Below are 17,523 nucleotides of genomic sequence, written 5' to 3' on the forward strand. Positions count from 1 at the left end.
TAAAAAAAAAGGAAAATATTAAGAAATATTGACATCAAAGAAAAAATCAATTTCAAAACCAAAATATTTTACATTTTTAAAAACATTTGAATTTGTGGCCATATTGACAGTATTGCTCAACTCATCACTTGTTCTTTGCTAATATTTTGCCCTATATCAAGCCTGCACATTAAACTGTCATATCAGTAGTTAAATGAGTCCATTCACACAGAATTAAAATCTGCAGAATTTTTTTTAAAGCTACAAGGAGCCACTGCAAAGAAGTCAAAAGAGCCTTGGTTATGACTGAAATTACAGATAAACTAAAAGTGATGCCTTCATATGGATGACATAAGCAAAAAAGAAATCATCATCTTCACAAAAACAAGAACTGTTCTGAAAAGTTCACTGCTATAAGAGGATTTTTTCAGGGCTGATTGTTTTAGTCCATGATTCTTAGTAATCACAGCAGAAAACTGTGATTTCCTTTTGTTTTCACAGGACTTGTCTCTAAAAGTAAAAGCCCTGTGAGAGAGGAGCCCCGTTTTGTCGACCTCAGTAGACCTGTTCAGGACCGTGTGTCACTCATCCAGCAGATCACCGCTCCTAAACCAGTGAGTGAATAACAATAATTACCTTACTTAAACCAGACTCTGTCATTACAATCAGCTCCAGAGTCTGGCAGTTACAGGATACATGTATTTTCAGTGCAGTAAGGTAGGAAGCTGTTATTTTTATTTCTGGCGTTCTCCATCTTTCCCCAGCCCCTGAAGGACCAAAACCCCATGGTGACTAACATCCCTGAGCTCGGCGCCCTCTCCACTCGCCATGAGCCTGATGAATGGCTCTCTCAGAATAATGATGATGAGCACCAGCGAGGGTCCACGAGCTCCAGTTCACAGCGTCTTCCATCACGGTCCGCTTGGGAGGCTGGTGATGGAGGAGTGCATGTGTTTGTTCATCCTGAGGATGAGTGCAGTGAAGCCGAGGAGAGTGAGGAAGAGGTGAAAGCAGAGATTACTGTACAATCTACATTTCTTCAAGTGATTTTGTACCGTGCGTTTTCCTGGAGGCAGCATTAATGACACTGATCGTTATTTGTTCCTAGTTTGTTCGCACTCCTGTTCCACATCCTGTTCATTTATCATCATCCAGAGAATCCAGGCAGCAGGTAAGACAAGCTAACAGTGCAGACTAAACTTAAACCAGCTTCTTCTGACTCATTTTTAATTAAAGAACTAATAAAAACTTCACACTTTGCTTTTTCTGCTCTCTTTGTCAGAAGCTGCTTCCAGACCCGATTCTCAACCTTAGCCGCATTATCGGATTCGGAGGAGCAACAACCAGATGTGTATGCTCATTTTTAGCCCATCAGCTTGTATTTAACACATTTCCTACTCCCAAGAGTCATTCAACGTGTGTTAGAGGCCTAACATGTTGATTAAACTGGCTGTAGGCTCTTTGGACCAAATCTGGAGATGCTGTGGTGTATCCATGCCACGCGATCATCGTCTCTATGAGCGTTTCCTCGAACCAGCAGAGGTTCTTCATCGGTCACACTGATAAGGTAACTGAGCTTTAATGTGACTCACTCTTTTCCTGGTCCTTTAAAGGAGCATTTACTAACAGCTGTTTAGTTTTTGTACAGAAATTTGGTCTCATTCATCTTAGGCTGTTGAAAAGAAAAAAACATTCACACCAATAACAACCTTTCTATACAAACAGGTACTGAATTAAATTATAGTAATTAAAACTTAGTTATTAACATTAAAACCAAATTTTTCTGTGGTTGTAAAAAGCTTTTGGCTCTGAAAGGTTTCTGTGACCTCGATGGGAACCGCTGATTTGAGTTTTCATTTAACGTGAAGAAACCGCTCTCAGCTGCATGTTGATCACTTTTTTTAACATTTACACCTAGAGGTGGGGGATATATTGAATAAACTCCATATATCGCAGGCCGTTGCACTTAAGATTTATGGAATAGATATGTCACGACTATCGAGCACAAGTTATGACCAAAATGTTTTAAGACGTCTCTCTGCTAGTGCTCCTCTAACAGCAAGCAGCACACTCCCCCATCAACCCAGAAAAAGAGGAGGGAAAAACAGTTGCTTGCATATCGTCAATTTGCAGGTTTTAGGTTGTTTTGTTTTTTGGAACTTTTGATTTTGATTTTTCTGCAGTTTATCGCAGAACACTATCCAAGACAAGGTCAGCAATGTAAAATAAAAGAGGGTGCAAAACATATTACATACAAAACATATTACATACATATAAAAATATTGCTCCATAAAATCGAAATGTACATCTGATACACATTATACAATACAATGATACAGAAAACAACAAAAAAAAATGTATGTAAGAAAATAAAGCAGATTTCAAATTTACGCCACTCTGTTTGGAAGCTCCTACGACGCATATTAGTTTTTGAAGTTGGCTGAAAAATAATTACTTAAGTAAAGTATAGATACCCCAAATTTTTACTCAAGTAAGGTAACAAAGTATTTTTACTTAGTTACTCAACACCTCTGGAATTGAAATGTCTATTTTAAATGTATGTCATTTGTAACTCGAAGACTGCATGTATGTAGAATATATTTTTGGTCAGCAGTGAAAAGGTTGACCTGCATAACATTAAGGTTTTGGGTTTTCTTAAGTGTAGTTTCTTATTTGGGCTTGCTTTGCTATCTGTAAGATACCCACCTGATTCTCTTTTAGCGAGAGAAACAAATGCGACAACAAGTAGCCTACTTAAGTTTCAGTTTCTTCTCTCCTCTCACTCACTTGCACACAAGTGGAAACTATTCTGCAGGTTAAGAGCAGGTTTCTGAAGCCGCTTTAGATTTTTCTGAGAAACATTCTTTAAAACAACTTGAAGAAAAATTTTAGGAAGAGTCACTGAATGAAACCCAGCAAACTTACAACATATGTCCTTCTTTCTTCCCGTAGATATCAGCGCTGGCTTTTAACAGCAACACAACACTGCTGGCCTCTGCACAAACAGGCCACCACAGCGTGGTCCGAGTCTGGAACTATCACAAAGGAAACTGCCTGGCCATGTTCAGGACTCATGCTCACTCCTTTTCCTGTCTGAGGTAACCAACGCACGCCTTCATGTACAACTCCTGTCTTAATTTTACATCACGATAAGCCCATGTTTAATAAAAACAACCCTCATCTTTCTTTGATCTCAAGCTTCTCACGCAGCGGCGGGCTTCTCTGTGGAGTGGGTAAAGACAGACTCTGTAAAACAGTGAGTGGCACATGTTCTAAGACCTCCACATAAAAACTCAAAGGTTTTTGCAAACACCAAAGGATCACCTATTTTTCTTCTCCTGATTCCTTTTTGTGATTTCATTTGAACCCCCTGTGTGCTGACCTTTATCCTCCAATCCTTGCTCTAACCTTTCGTAGATGGTGGTGGTGTGGAACACGCTGAATGTGAGTAAAGGTGGAGAGGTGACCATCCACGCCAAAGTACACACAGATGTAGACATCCACACGATGAAGGTGGCTTCCTTTGATGATACCAGGTATTCACGATTTTCTCCTCCATTTTTCTCTTTTATCAAAAAGTGCATTTTTTTTTGTTTAAGATAGGATTCTGTCACGGCTCTGTTGATTTTGATGGAAAAAATACTTGGTTTGTTGAATAAAGCTGAAGCCACTTGAGTACTTCTACAATTAGTGAAACATTTCAGGGTTACAAAAAGTGAATAGACCTGTGCTTTTTGCTTCATATTCTATTTGTTTACAAAGTATATACTTTGAATGTGCCAAAGTCATTAATTAGCAAGCTCAAGCTCTAATGAGTTCTTAAATAGTTTAAAAGTTGTGACCATTTCTTCAACATAAATTCGTATTATTAGGGTCCTCAGCTGCAGGAAGTGGGCACTATTGTATTTTGTCTGTTTCTTTCTTATTATTCCAAACGCACATTAGACCCCCTAAACATGCTCAAAAACTCACCAAAATTGGCACACACCCTGCAATCGCAAAAAAACTTGAATATGATACTAAACATATCCCCCAACATCCCATAATATGCCCTCTAGCGCCACCTAGGCACTCAAAAAAACACTAAAACGGCCCCAGTTGGTGGTAGGAATGTCGTAGAAAGATGAAACCAACGCCAAAATGTTTGTCTCATTGAGACACACAAGAAAAAGGTGGATTTTTTTGTCTGTCTCGCAAAGGAAGCCTAGAATTTGCCTTTCAAAATAGGATTTTGCTGCATTTTTACCCTTCTTCAAAAATTAGCTCTTCCGAAACCATAAGTGATATTGGCCTCAAAATCACTCACATGACAGACCAGACCCTGCTGTACAAAAAATCCTATGGAAGTTGTTATTGTGGCAAGCCCTCAAAGTCAGTGATCCCTCTCAGCTCCTTCCATGTAAATACATGGGAAAACTCAATCCCACATGTGCTGCCCCATTTGGGCCTCTAGACAAAAAAGTAAAAGTCATACAGTTTTAAAAATGTCATGGATGGATTCCTGACAAAATTTCCTAAAAAAATATCATATTTTTACACAGATTTGGGTAAAATTGTGGCCTCTGTGAGGAGTTGTTTTTAAAATTTTTGTGAATAAATTTCACCCTTCACTCTGCTGCAGTTACGTGTTGATGTCACAGTGATTAGGAGTTCCGTGCAGCCGGTCATGTGACTCAGCAGAGGAAATAATACATGGAATCAACTGTTATAGCACTAAGAGGGCCACACAAATTGAATTATTTTATCTAAATAAATTATTTAAATAGCAATCTTGACATTTGAGAAATCTAAATAAATGATGGAAGCTGTGAACTTTCTGTATTAAATGAAAATGAAATATCAGCCAAATGACCCACTGTAAAATCTGTCATTGCTTGAAATTAATATATATCAGAACTGATAAGTTTACCCCATGGACTTAAAATGTTCCCCTGATTAGAGGATCACTCACTTATCCACACTGTCCACTCCTACTTGTGCTGTGCGTACAAATACGTTCGTTATGGAAACGTGTTTCAGGGCTAAGCCTCTGTGAAACAAGCGGCTCCGTTTATCAAAAATTTCTGTTTCTCCCGTGATTGTTCTTATTTCCAGGATGGTTTCGTGCGGTCGTGACAACATTCGCCTGTGGAGAGTGAGAAATGGGACGCTGCGGTCCTGTCCTGTCAATTTGGGAGAATATCACTCCATTGATTTCACAGATGTGGCGTTCCAGGAGGGGAGCCGAAATATTGATGAGCAAATTCTGTAAGAAAGCAAAAACCTTCTGTTTTAGCAAAGTGTTTAAAAATGAAGCCAAGTGCAAACAGTTGCATTTTCAGACTTGCACAAAAAAGCCATGGACTTCCCCTCAGTGTTCATCTTAAAGTAGGATGAAACAAGCTCATGATCTGTGATAAAAAGTCTTATTCTTCACCTTATTTCTTTATCTTTCCATCTGCGTGGGAGAAGTTTGCAATTTCCTCTGCAATCTTTGTGCTTCATAACTCCTCCACAGAAACCGAGAGCTGACATCCCTGAGACCACATTCATGTTTTATGCCACCTGTGGGTTTAGCTTGAAATAAAGCTGAAAACTCTACGATAATAAAAAACTTTCCCTCTTTATTTACTCCCCACAGGTTTGCCAGCAGTCGCAGCGGCCACATCTTTGAGATCGACTACAGCAGAGTTGTTATCAGAAATGTGCGGAGGCTGCTGCCTGCACAGCGCGGAGGGACTTGGGCTTTAAACACAGGTTAGTTAGGAATCAATCGGAGAGGGATGTTTCTAATAAAACAGTCAAAAGAAAGGGCTGGGGGAAAACTGTGAAGAACGTGAGGAATATAAAGTATATGTGTTTGTGTGTGTGAGTTGCAGGCATTTCTATCAACAGCATCAGCGTGTCTTCGTCTTTTTGTGCCACCGGCTCTGAAGACGGCTTCCTGCGTCTGTGGCCTCTCGACTTTTCATCAGTCTTCCTGGAGGCTGGTAGGGGCAGCGTGATGCTGAATAATATTTCCCCACAGCAGATAAACAGTAACTGACATTTCCCACTCCTCAGGAAGCTGTTGATGAATATTTAGACGCTCTTCATTTCCATATTTCCTGCTTGTGCTGAACGTGGTTTAAAAACAAACTCTGAGCTGGAATTCAGACTTTTCTTTCCAGTTATTTTAGGATTTCTATTTCACTTATACCCATGAAAGTGATGGGTGTGTTTGATTTTAACTCCCTGCACACATCAATCCTGGTGAGACGTGTTGTTTCTGCAGAGCATGAGGGACCAGTGAGCCTGGTGTCAGTCTCATCAGACAGCCTTCACGTCCTTGCTGCCACATCCACGGGTAATCTGGGTTTCCTGGATGTGCGCAGCAGAGGCTACAGCACTCTGATGAGGTCACATACGGACACCGTTCTTGGATTCAGCGTGGATGGCGTCCGTCGGCACCTGACGACGGCGTCTTCTGATGGCACAGTGCGGATTTGGAACATGGATTCCCTGCAGCAGGTCAGCCAGGATCACAATTGATGGTTTTTTCACCTCTGCATGATGAGATCAGGATTTATCAGCGTCATAATGATCTTAAATCCTCAGTTTAATTCCCTTTGGCTCTGATTATAACACAGTCTGGTTTCAAACGGGCTCAGAGCTCCAGTCCAGGTACAGAGTCAAGCTGTATGACTTTCTGTCAGTCTTTGTTTAGGCAGAGCCCGGGGTGGCTCCAGTTTTGCTCCCTGATGGAAAAGTTTTTTTCATTTGTTGGCTAAAAAGGAACTCTGTTTCCAAAACTGTTGTCTCCAACATTACTTATTCATGGATTCAGTTCAGTTCAAACTTTTGGAAAAAGTTTTAAAGTGAGTTGTCATAGGGGTGAGTATTGGCTAGAGCCTCAGGATACCTCACACATCACCACCGTTCCCCTCATTTCGGGTTCCTTCCCCACCACCCCTCTCACGTCAGCTAGCTGCTCAGCGTCATGGAGCTGGAAAAGACCAAAATCAGGACGCTGCTACTGTTACCCGCCACAAAAAAAGTTTTGAGGAAAAGGCTGAAGCTGGGAAGAATTATGAGCGATACAGGTGCCAAATGTACTAGAAATGAACAACCGGTGGAAAAAGCTGCAGAGGGATTTTGGACATAAGACTGACGCTGATAACTCTTCTTATGACCTAATGACTGGACGCTGCTGGTCGGAATGGATAGACTCTGTCTAGCATAAGTTAGCCACGCATCTATAGCATTGTAAACTGAGCTGGTGAAGACACGCCGAGAAAGGTTAATCAAGATCATAGACCACAGCTTTAACTTGAAAACATAAAGCGTGTCAAGTTTGTCACATGAGCTACTGTGACATGAAACTAACGTTGAAAAAAAATGACTTGGTGAAAGACGAGGTCAGTTGGTGAAACAGATAAATGTCACTTGGTGCAACTAATGTTACATAAAAAAAATCTAATATTGCCAAAACGTGACTCTGATTATTATTATATCAGTCTACTACACTATAAAAATTAAACTTCAAATGACTTCTAACTTTAGTTTTCCTTCAGACAAAGTGAAAACTTCTCTAAGAATAAAAAAATGATGTTTTTTGTCAGAAAGGCAAAACCCCATCAAGAATAACAATATATAATTTGGAACCCCTCACACTTAACATGGGAACAAAAATGTTGTATTGTGGTGTCCGACTTTTTATTTTTTAATCAAAAACTTTTTTTTTCAGATATGAATCCTTCACTTCAGTCTTTGTTTTTAAGCTAGGTTGGAAAAAGTTGACATGTCAGATCCCCTGAATAACTCTTCAAAACTGACTCTCATGTGATGTGCATTTGTTGGGAAATATGGCTCCTGATAGTCTGTAGACATCATCATCATCATCATTCAACTTTTTAACCTGGTCTGGTTTTAAAAAGTAAACTAAAAATTGGAAATAGCAAAGGATCGCACTTTGAATTGAATCGGCAGCCCAAAAATAATAAAAAAATCAGGAGAAAAACATATCATCCCAGCCCTTACATTTATAAACTCAGCCAGCAAACTGTTAGAAATATCTTTTGTTAGAAATAAAATTTCTTTCTGGGTCGTGATGAGTTAAAAAACTGGTTTTACCTTTGTTACCATAAGTTGCTCATTTTAACTTTTACTGTGTGACTGAATGTCTTTCATGGTCTTCTGTCTCCAGATGTTTGACTTTGTGTCTGAGGACAGCCCCTGTTCTGTGGCCTTCCATCCCAGCGAGCAGATCTTTTCTTGTGGCTTTAGCTCAGGCATCGTCCGAGTTTTTGACATCTCCAGTGCGAAGCTGCTGGCTGAACACAAGTATGTCCTTCGTAATCAGTCGCACATCTGTGAGAAAACTTCAGTTCGTGTTTAATCACTGAAAAGTTCCTTTGACTCCTGCCTTTGTGTTGTTAACCTGTCGTGTGTGGATATTCCAGGCAGCACCGAGGAGAGATCGTGGGTCTTGTCTTCACACCAAACGGAGAGTTCATGTTCAGCGCTGACTCCCAGGGCTCTCTGGCACTTTACGATGCCTCTGTGGAAGAACACAGTGTGATCAGAGCTGTGTGTACGTTGACTGATTCTGTGCTGTTAGCAGAGATCACGTTTCCCAGTGGATTCAAACAGTGAATAAAAAAGCCAGTTTCAAATATTTGTTCCTCTCTGACCTCTTTTTGCAGGTAACGTGGTGGCTCAAGGCACCGTATGTGCTCCAGACGCTCTGACTGTGAGCTCCGACAGCCGCTGCCTGGCTTTTGTCGGCCCTTCTGAGCATCTTGTCACCATCGCTGACTCCACGTCTCTAGATGAGGTCTGTAGACTCCTGTCAGTGGCTACTGTTTGTCACATTGCTCGATTAGATCACTCAGATCAGATAAGACACAGTGCCAAGTGCCAAGTGACCCAGTGACAAGGCAGTGTTGGCCTTGGATTCTTCTCATTATCCCAAGATACCAAAATGTCCTCTCCAGCGCCTCCTAGGCACACTGAAACAGCTCTTTATAGGAGTAGGAGTGTCATGGAGAGCTCAAACCAACGTTGAAATGTTAATCTCATTGAGATACACAAGTTAAATGCAGACACCCCCTGACCTATCTCAAACAGTAAGCCAGCAATTTGCCTTTAAAAATAAAACGATTCCACAATTTGGGGCCTGAAACAAAAATGATCTACTCCTAGGCCATAAATGGTATCTGCTTGAATTTCGCTTTGATGAAAGAGTGATCCCTGCTTTACAAACGCTGTTTGGGAATTTGTTATTTCTCAAACGGTTTTCGAATGACAGGCCCTCAAAGTCGGTGAACCCCGAAGAAGCCCTTTTCAGCTCCACATATTAGAATGAATGGGAGAGAAGGATCAAACTCCATACAAGCTGCAGCAGTTAGGCCTCTACACAAAAAAGTAAAAGTGGTACAGCTTTGAAAATGACATGGATGGATTCCTGACAAAATTTGCTCCAAAAATATGTTTTTTAGAGAGATTTGGTCAAATTGTGGCAGCTGTGCAGAGACGTTTCAAAACCTCAGTCAATTTTACTCCTGAGAGGGCAGCAGTTGGGGATGATGTCACAATGATTGAGAGTTCCGTGCAGCTGGTCATGTGACTCACTGAGGCGGGAAAATGGAATGTGTAACACACACATAATAAAGGGATAAAACATTGAAATTGGAGGTGAAACCAGCATGAAGGGGAGGGCGGCAGCTTTAATAGTTTTGCCTTTGTAGCAGCACCTCAAAATACTGTTTCTCTCCCACAGACATGCTTTCAGTCATTCTGGATTGGCCTGTAGTGATTTTGCTGTACTCTGAATTAAAAAATCTCCCTCCTCTTTGCAGTTGCTCCTCATCGATGTGAGCATCCTGGATGTGGAGAGTCCTCGTGTTGATTCTGCATTGAAGGTCTGCTTCTCCCCGGCCTCCACTGAACATTTACTGGTAGCAATATCCTCTAACAAGATCCTCTGGGTTTGCACCAAGACAGGTCGTCTGCTCCGGGAGGTAACACGGCTGAACTCCAGTACCTTCAATCTCAGTTGTTGTTGTTGTTGTTTTTAGCCTTACGGTGAAGTGTCTTTGTTGATGGCTGGATATAACTGTCCTGTCCTGACAGGTGTCCAAAGTGCACAAACATCAGTGCTCATCCCTGGCTGTGAGCGAAGACGCGCGATTCCTGCTGACAGCGGGACACAATGACGTGAAAGTGTGGGACTATAACATGCAGCTGGATGTGAACTCACAGGTAGGAATCTCAGTCTTCTGGGTTTAAGTTTGGATTTGTGGAACAGTGAGCTGTTCGCTGCTGTTTTCTTTATCAACAATGGGTCATAATATTGTGGAGTTGTTAAGGTTACAAAAAAATAATTTAAAAAATAATTTTCAGAGCATTTGTCTTTGCAGTTTCCACAACTAAGATTCCATTTTTTCTGGTCTTATATCTAAGTTTTTTAAATCAAAGCTCAAAAAGTAAGATACCGACCTAAAAACCATTATAACATATTCAGCATCTCATGAATGACATTAAAAAGAACAGTTGTTTCTCTCCCCAGATGTTCATCGGCCACAGTCAGCCCATTTCCCAGGTGAGTTTCACTCCTGACCAGCTTGGTGTGGTGTCTGTGGGGGACGCCATCTTCCTCTGGGACTTCTTGGCACTTCCTGCGGACTCTTTGGCTGACAGAAGGTAAATCTGAGAATAAAACCAGAATCTTGTTGTGATTTTTCTGTTTCTAACCTTCAAAGATCTGTCTGCTAATACCTGTCTTACCCACAGTTCACCTCTTAAAGCGAGCTCCATCCAGGCCTCTAAACCAGGTACGAGCTCATATCTGCAGGGAATAAATGAAGATGTTCCTCTTCAGCTTGGTGGAAGTGAATGATCTGTGTTTTTTTCTGTTATGGACCAGTTCAACCAGAAGTCCGGTTGTCCCATGGGATGCCTCGACAGACAGCACCTCTCCCCTCCTCACCTCCACCCCTGCTGGATGTCAGCACAACAGACCAGACCAATGGAGGGGGTAAGAGTTTTTTTAAAAATTTAGATATTTCACTTTTATTTTTTTAATTTCATAATTGTTTGAATTTCTATATTTTTTTTGAATTGTGTTTTTTTTTTTTTCAAATTTCATAGTTCAAATTTTTTGACATTTTTGCAAATGTTTGAAATTTCAATATTTTTTGCCAATTTATTTAAAAAAACATTACATACAATTTCATAAACAAAACAAAAAAAGTTTTGGTTTTGATAGTAATTCACTAGATTTAACTTTTTATAGAATTTCATCTACTTTTCTGTCAGTTTGTGCTACGTCACAGTCATCTGTTCAGCTTCTAGAAACCCCCTGTTTTTAGACACACACTTCCCTGTAGAGATCCAAGCAAATACAGCAAGGGTCTGCAACTTGTGGCTCTGAAAATTTTGAAAAATGTATTAGTCTTCCAGTTTTTAGCAGTTTTGTCAAATGTTGAAATTTCAAAATTGTTTGAAATGTTTGCGTTTTTTTTTTTTTTTTTGCAAAATTATGTTTCTTTTTTTTGCAAAACTCTAAAACTTCAACAAAAAATGGAAATTTTGTGAATTATTTTTTTTCATGTTTAAACCCAATCAAATATTTATTTTATTTTATTTTTTATTTTTTGCAAATTTTTTAATTTCATTTTTTTATTTTTGCAGATGAAAATAATTGAACTTTTTTATTTCTAGGAGTTTTTTTTTTAATTTAAAAGTCATTATTTTTTTTCTAAATTTATTTAAAATTGACAAACAACACATTGTACAATTTTATAAATTAGAAAAACTTCTGGTTTCAATAATTATTCACTAGATTTTAACTTTAAGACACTTTTTTGTCTTTGTTCACAAAGTAGATTTTGTGGCTCTCGAGAGACTTTAATCCAGTTGAGCTGAGGCTAAATTGCTTCTTTGAAAGTGAACGTTGCAGACCTTTGCAGACCACAGCTCCAGGAAAAACAAAATGTATATTTTGCTATTAAAGGCAGAAACTTAAGGCTCCTCTTTTCTTTTTTCTTTTGCTTCAGTTTTGGGCTCTTTGTCTTCCTGTGAAGATGCTCCAAACATCCCAGATGTTTCCCAACCAGCCACTGGATCAGGTCCGTCCCCTGACCCCAGACCAGTCTCTGTCCTTAAAGTCACAGAGCTGGACAACGCTCCTCCCTTCAGCTCCAGCCTTCATAACATTGGTTAGTTCTCAACTTAATTAGCTATTAACCTGCACATTAAACTGCTGAGCTGAGCTGGATCTGTTTTTTTTTCATGTTGTTCTGTTGTTCAGTTGAGTTAAAAGAGAAGAAGCCGGTACGTCCTGACTGTTACCGACACTTTTTCCCTCGCTTCAAGACCTCCTCTCTTGAGCAGGTAAAAACACCTTCACAGAAACTGCTCCATGAACGACTGGGTTTTCTTTAAACGCAGTGGTTTTTGTGCCGACTTTGTCTCATGTTTCTGCTTCAGGCTGCTGCGCCTCCTCGACACGAACAGGAGGGTGTTAAACTAAAAGCTGTGATTGGCTATAATGGAAATGGGCGAGGCAACATGGTGTGGAGCCCAGACAAAGGTCGGTTCAGAAGATGTGAAATGTTGACTCAGTTACTGTGAGCAGAGAAGAGTTCAGTTATACAGATAGGGATGGAAATCAATCAGATTATTTCTGTTTGATAAAATTTCACCATTGTTAAAGTGAATGTTCAAACAATAACTGTTTAAAAAAATAAAACCTGCAGCTACAAACTCTGTGGACTGGGATTTTCAGAAAAATAAAAGAAAAAGCAAAGGGAGGTGTAGTTGTTTGGTTTATTTTTACACTTCTCTTGACGTCTGTCACAGGTTTCTTTGCATACTCCTGCGGTTGTTTGGTGGTGGTGGAATACCTTCACACAGGAAGTCAGAGACACTTGCACGGCCACAGCGAGGAGATCTCTTGTCTCGCAGTGACAAATGATGCTCAGGTATTTTTCGGGTCGGGGCTCAGGCCTGCTGATTCAAATGGAGGAAAGTTTTCTACAAGTCTTTGGAAAGTTTCAAACCAGATGTCTGTGTGAACAATTCTGAAAACTTAACCATGTCCCTCAAGAACTCAAGGATCGAGAAGCAGGCTGTGTTGGTATATTTCTGACATGTTTTATGTTTGCCGTGCCCGCCTGTGTTCCCCTGTGTACAGATGATGGCTTCAGGATCAGGGGACAGTGATGGGACCAGGAGCCTGATCTGCATCTGGGACATCCAGAATGGGACCTGTCATAAAACCATCTCCTATCACAGGGGGGCAGTGCAGAGTCTGGCTTTCTCCAGGGATGATCACTTCCTGCTCTCTGTTGGTGAGTAAAACTTGGATTTGAAGGATGTTTTGCTAAATCACTCTGTGACCACTGAGCATGTTTTTTTCTCACTGACCTGAAGGGGACTTCTCTGAGCCAGCTCTGGCTCTGTGGAGCACTGAGACCTTCCAGCTGCTATCCAGTGTAAACTTGTCTGGGCCGGTTCACGATGTGGCTTTCAGCCCCTCAGCAGCCAGCCAGATGGCCTGTGTGGGCAGCCAGGGGGCCTATTTCTGCCTCATTAACGCCCAAGGCTCCAGTATAGACCTCAAGGTAGGTGGCTCCAGGAATTACCATAAAGATGTCGCTATGGTAGCTGCACTCATCTCCATGTCCAAGAGTCTGCAAATTTTGCTTTCAAAGGAGCCATTTTGCCACGAGCTTATCTGGATTAAAGTCATTCAGGAGCCACAAAATCCACTTTTTCTTCACAATAAAGACTATAAAGTGGATGAAATTCTAAACAGAGTTAAAATCTAAGAAATATACATGAAATGTCTATTTTTTTGTTTGTAATAAATTTAATGAACAAATTAGTAAAGAAAGTTGGAAATTTCAAGAATTTGTCAAAATTTCAAAGATTGGTAAGGAAAATTTTGAGAAATTTGCAAAATTTAAAATAATGATGATAATTTACAAATATTTAAAAATTACATTTCACAAAATTGCCAACATTTCTGAAGAAATTTAAAATCTTTAAAATTAAATTAAAAAAAAAAAAACTCATGTATCACCAATTTGCAAAAAATTGTTAATAATAATAGTAATAATAATGGTAAAAAAAAATATTTTACAAATATTAAAAAAAAACTCAAATAATTGCTAAAATTTTATAAGAAATTTAAAATCCTACAAACTGGCAAAAATTAAAAACCCTTATATTTTAACAATTCGCAAAAAAATTAATAATAATAATAATAAATAATATTTTTAAAAAATAAACTTTTCAAAATTGCCAACATTTTTAAAGAAACTAAAAATCTTTAAAATTGGCAAAAATTAAAAACCCCTTATATTTTAAAAATTCACAAAAAATGTATAATAATAATAATAATAATTTCATTGATAATAATGATTATTTGCCAAAAAAATTAAATACCCTGTGTTAAAAAATATATATATATATATATATATATTTGTTACAATTATGTTTTTTTAAAGCTACAAGGAGCCTCTGCAAATTTTTTAGAAATACTTTTTAAAAATGAAATTTCATGAAATTGCCAACATTTTTAAAGAAATGTAACATCTTTAAAATTGGCAAAAATTTAAAAAACTCATATTAAAAAAATTGCAGAAACATAATAATTCTAATAATTTCAATACCCTGCATAAGAAAAATAAAAGTTATTTGTTTCAGTTATATATTTTTTTAAAGCTACAAGGAGCCACTGCAAATGAGTCAAAGAGCCGCATGAGGCACCAGAGCCGCAGGTTGAAGACCCTTGGACATGGGGGTTAGTCATTTAGCGCATCAGGACTCATCTTTGTATTGGCTCTGGCCGATAAGTGTGAAACACAACTTTTCCTTTGCCTCTTACAGAAGGTGAAAGCTCCAGCAGAGGTAGGTGACGTGGAGCTGACGGCTCTGTGCTACCACACGGACTCTCTCCTGTTCACAGCCACCAACAGAGGACACGTCTGCGTCTGGGATGTTGACACGCGGCTCTGCTTCATGACGTGGGAAGCTGATGAGGGCGAGATTGGTAAGATGAAGCAGTGCAGTGGAGTTAAAGTTAGTTTGTAGATAAATTACTCGAACAAAAGAGTTAAAGCGTCTTTGATTGGTCAGATTCCTTTCACTGAGCTTGGTGAAATCAAAGTGCTCCTGTCACCTGATTTCATGTGAGTGGGTTGACGTGTTTCTGTCTGCGAAGGTGTGCTGCTGTGTCGAGGGAGCCGACTTTTGACTGGCAGCAACTCCCGCTGGTTGAGACTGTGGGGGGTCGGAGCTGTGCCGGGTTTGAAGCCTCAGGAAAAGGTCTGCAGTGCAGCTGACAGGTCTGGAGCACATTCTGTTCCTGCTCTTATCCTGGCTGTGTGTTTTTCTGTCACGGTGTTATATTTATACACCCTTCTGTTGTGGGTCTGTTTCTCCAAAAAGAACACACATGGGGGGGGTCTGGTTTTATATTTTAAGACTTACTTATGCAAAGATAGAAAGGTACACTCACTTTCATGTGCTTGCTCCTGACTGTAAAACTCTGGTTCGATTTATTTGTGGAGACTTGAAGTGCCACTCTGATTCTGCTTGGCCCCTGTTCCTGGTCTTTGTCCCTCAGTGGGACCATGGTGGCTCTGGAGCAGGAGATCATGTTGGACGGGACGACAGTCAGTGCAGCATTTGATAACACCATGGACATGGGCATTGTCGGCACCACGGCGGGAACCTTGTGGTACATCAGTTGGTCGGATAACACCAGCACCCGACTGGTCAGCGGGCACAAGACGAAGGTAACGGTGTGTTTTCCTGATCTGAAGTTGGAAAGGAACAATTTGGGATCCAAATGATCTCTGCCGAGCGACTTCTTTTTCTGTGATCAACACGTCTGCTCCTCCAAAGGTCAAACTCATTTTGACTGAAACGTCTCTGCAGACACTTACCCGGGTTAGTTAGGTCCCTTCATCCCTAATTATCTGCAGAATACTCTGCTGCTAAAAAAAGAAATAGGGACATCATTACCATCATTACTCAGCTGGGCTGGAGTCACCGCTGAGGACATGAATTAATCACCTGCCAACAGGGATGTAACAATATATCATGAGACGTCTGATCAGAATCGGATGAGATAAAATAAATTGTGATGCCTTATTTTAACAGCAGATGGCTGTTTTTTTCTCTAAAGAAGTCCTCAAATTTCATCGCACTTAGGTAATAATTAGACAAAGTTTTTTCTTATTACTTTGAAATTATCTCATAACTTCTGTCCAGATTCTGTTTTGCAGTGTGCCTGTTCTCTCAGTGTCTATCACAATCAGGTAAGGCCAATTTACAACCCCACTCTGGGTGAATATCACATCTGAAGCCTTCAGTTGTATCATGTCAAACATTATCGGCCTAATCATAAAGTTTATCATTTTACATCTGATCTCAATGATGCAGATCAACAAACTGGGAACTAAAGAACTTGGTAAAATTAAACAACAAATAGCTAACTATCAACTGCTTATTGGGAAACTGAATTATTCACTGAACATTTCAAATGTAATTATCAGAGGAAACAAGCTAACTTCTGTTTTCACGAACTAAGCAGATATTTATCACCTGCTTCTCTGGAAACAGCAAAAACGTTGGGAAACTTCTAAAAACATTTCAGATAAATTATTTGCTAATCGCCACCTTCTTACCTTTGAATTGGAGTAAATGTCAAAGAAACTTGAAAAAACAGTAACCTACCAATTGTGACTTGCAACAATAAATTTGGACATTATTTTAAAGAAGTTATGAGCTAATTTTAAAGATTTTTTTTTAATTTGCAGTATTCATCCAGTTATTCTGATGTGAGATTTGTTTAAAATGTCTTTTTTTTATTTATTTTTTGTTATGCAAGATAAAAAATAAAATATAAAAATCACAAAAATAAAATAAATAAAAAATAAAAATCACTAAAATAATAAATAAACAGAAATAAAAAATAAAAATGACTAAAATAAAATACATAAAAATTAAAATCACAAAAAAAATATATATAAAATAAAATAAAAAACTGGATTTGCAGTTTACCTCAGAGATTCAAAAGAAATTCTTTTTGATTTGTTAAATATATGAGAAAATACATTTTGTCATTTTTATACCTTTAAATATATTGAGATTTGTTTAAAATGTCTTTTTTGAATTTATTTTTTGTTATTCAAGATGAAAAAATAAAATATGAAAATCACAAAATTAAAATAAATAAAATATAAAAATCACAAAAATAAAATATAAAAATCACAAAAATAAAATAAATAAAAAAATAAAAATCACAAAAATAAAATAAAATAAAATAAAAAACTGGATTTGCCGTTTACCTCAGAGAATCAACAATCAAATTCTCTTTAATTTGTTAAAAATAAGAGAAAAAACACTTTGTCATTTTTATACGTTTAAATATATTTGTGTGTGAGTCATATTTTGTCTGCGAGCTCATTCTGTCAAAAGGAGTGTGAGAAAATCGCATCATTAACCCAGCATAGGAAATCGTATCAAACCATGAGTGTATTGTTACATCCCTACCTGTCAGTCAAACAT

At 38.8% G+C, this 17,523-nt stretch overlaps 1 protein-coding gene across 1 annotated transcript in view; it reads left to right on the plus strand.

Moving 5' to 3' along the window:
* Positions 1–17,523, plus strand: part of wdr90 (WD repeat domain 90) — a 28,529-nt gene that overhangs the window by 6,081 nt on the left and 4,925 nt on the right. Inside the window, exons 8-36 of the mRNA XM_074663732.1 lie at positions 481–593; positions 744–983; positions 1,088–1,150; positions 1,262–1,330; positions 1,436–1,546; positions 2,932–3,077; positions 3,178–3,235; positions 3,397–3,515; positions 5,074–5,226; positions 5,600–5,715; positions 5,838–5,948; positions 6,233–6,468; positions 8,144–8,280; positions 8,400–8,530; positions 8,643–8,773; positions 9,798–9,959; positions 10,072–10,200; positions 10,508–10,641; positions 10,732–10,772; positions 10,865–10,975; positions 11,997–12,158; positions 12,251–12,333; positions 12,430–12,532; positions 12,802–12,923; positions 13,136–13,292; positions 13,375–13,565; positions 14,836–14,998; positions 15,170–15,293; positions 15,575–15,746. Of these exons, the coding sequence (XP_074519833.1) occupies positions 481–593; positions 744–983; positions 1,088–1,150; positions 1,262–1,330; positions 1,436–1,546; positions 2,932–3,077; positions 3,178–3,235; positions 3,397–3,515; positions 5,074–5,226; positions 5,600–5,715; positions 5,838–5,948; positions 6,233–6,468; positions 8,144–8,280; positions 8,400–8,530; positions 8,643–8,773; positions 9,798–9,959; positions 10,072–10,200; positions 10,508–10,641; positions 10,732–10,772; positions 10,865–10,975; positions 11,997–12,158; positions 12,251–12,333; positions 12,430–12,532; positions 12,802–12,923; positions 13,136–13,292; positions 13,375–13,565; positions 14,836–14,998; positions 15,170–15,293; positions 15,575–15,746 (3,788 nt within the window). The remainder of the gene's footprint in view (positions 1–480; positions 594–743; positions 984–1,087; positions 1,151–1,261; positions 1,331–1,435; positions 1,547–2,931; positions 3,078–3,177; positions 3,236–3,396; positions 3,516–5,073; positions 5,227–5,599; positions 5,716–5,837; positions 5,949–6,232; positions 6,469–8,143; positions 8,281–8,399; positions 8,531–8,642; positions 8,774–9,797; positions 9,960–10,071; positions 10,201–10,507; positions 10,642–10,731; positions 10,773–10,864; positions 10,976–11,996; positions 12,159–12,250; positions 12,334–12,429; positions 12,533–12,801; positions 12,924–13,135; positions 13,293–13,374; positions 13,566–14,835; positions 14,999–15,169; positions 15,294–15,574; positions 15,747–17,523) is intronic.

This window comes from Halichoeres trimaculatus, unplaced genomic scaffold (genome assembly GCF_033239565.1).
Source record: "Halichoeres trimaculatus isolate MK-OKI-2021-1 unplaced genomic scaffold, fHalTri1.1 fHalTri1_scaffold_23, whole genome shotgun sequence".
NCBI lineage: Eukaryota > Metazoa > Chordata > Actinopteri > Labriformes > Labridae > Halichoeres > Halichoeres trimaculatus.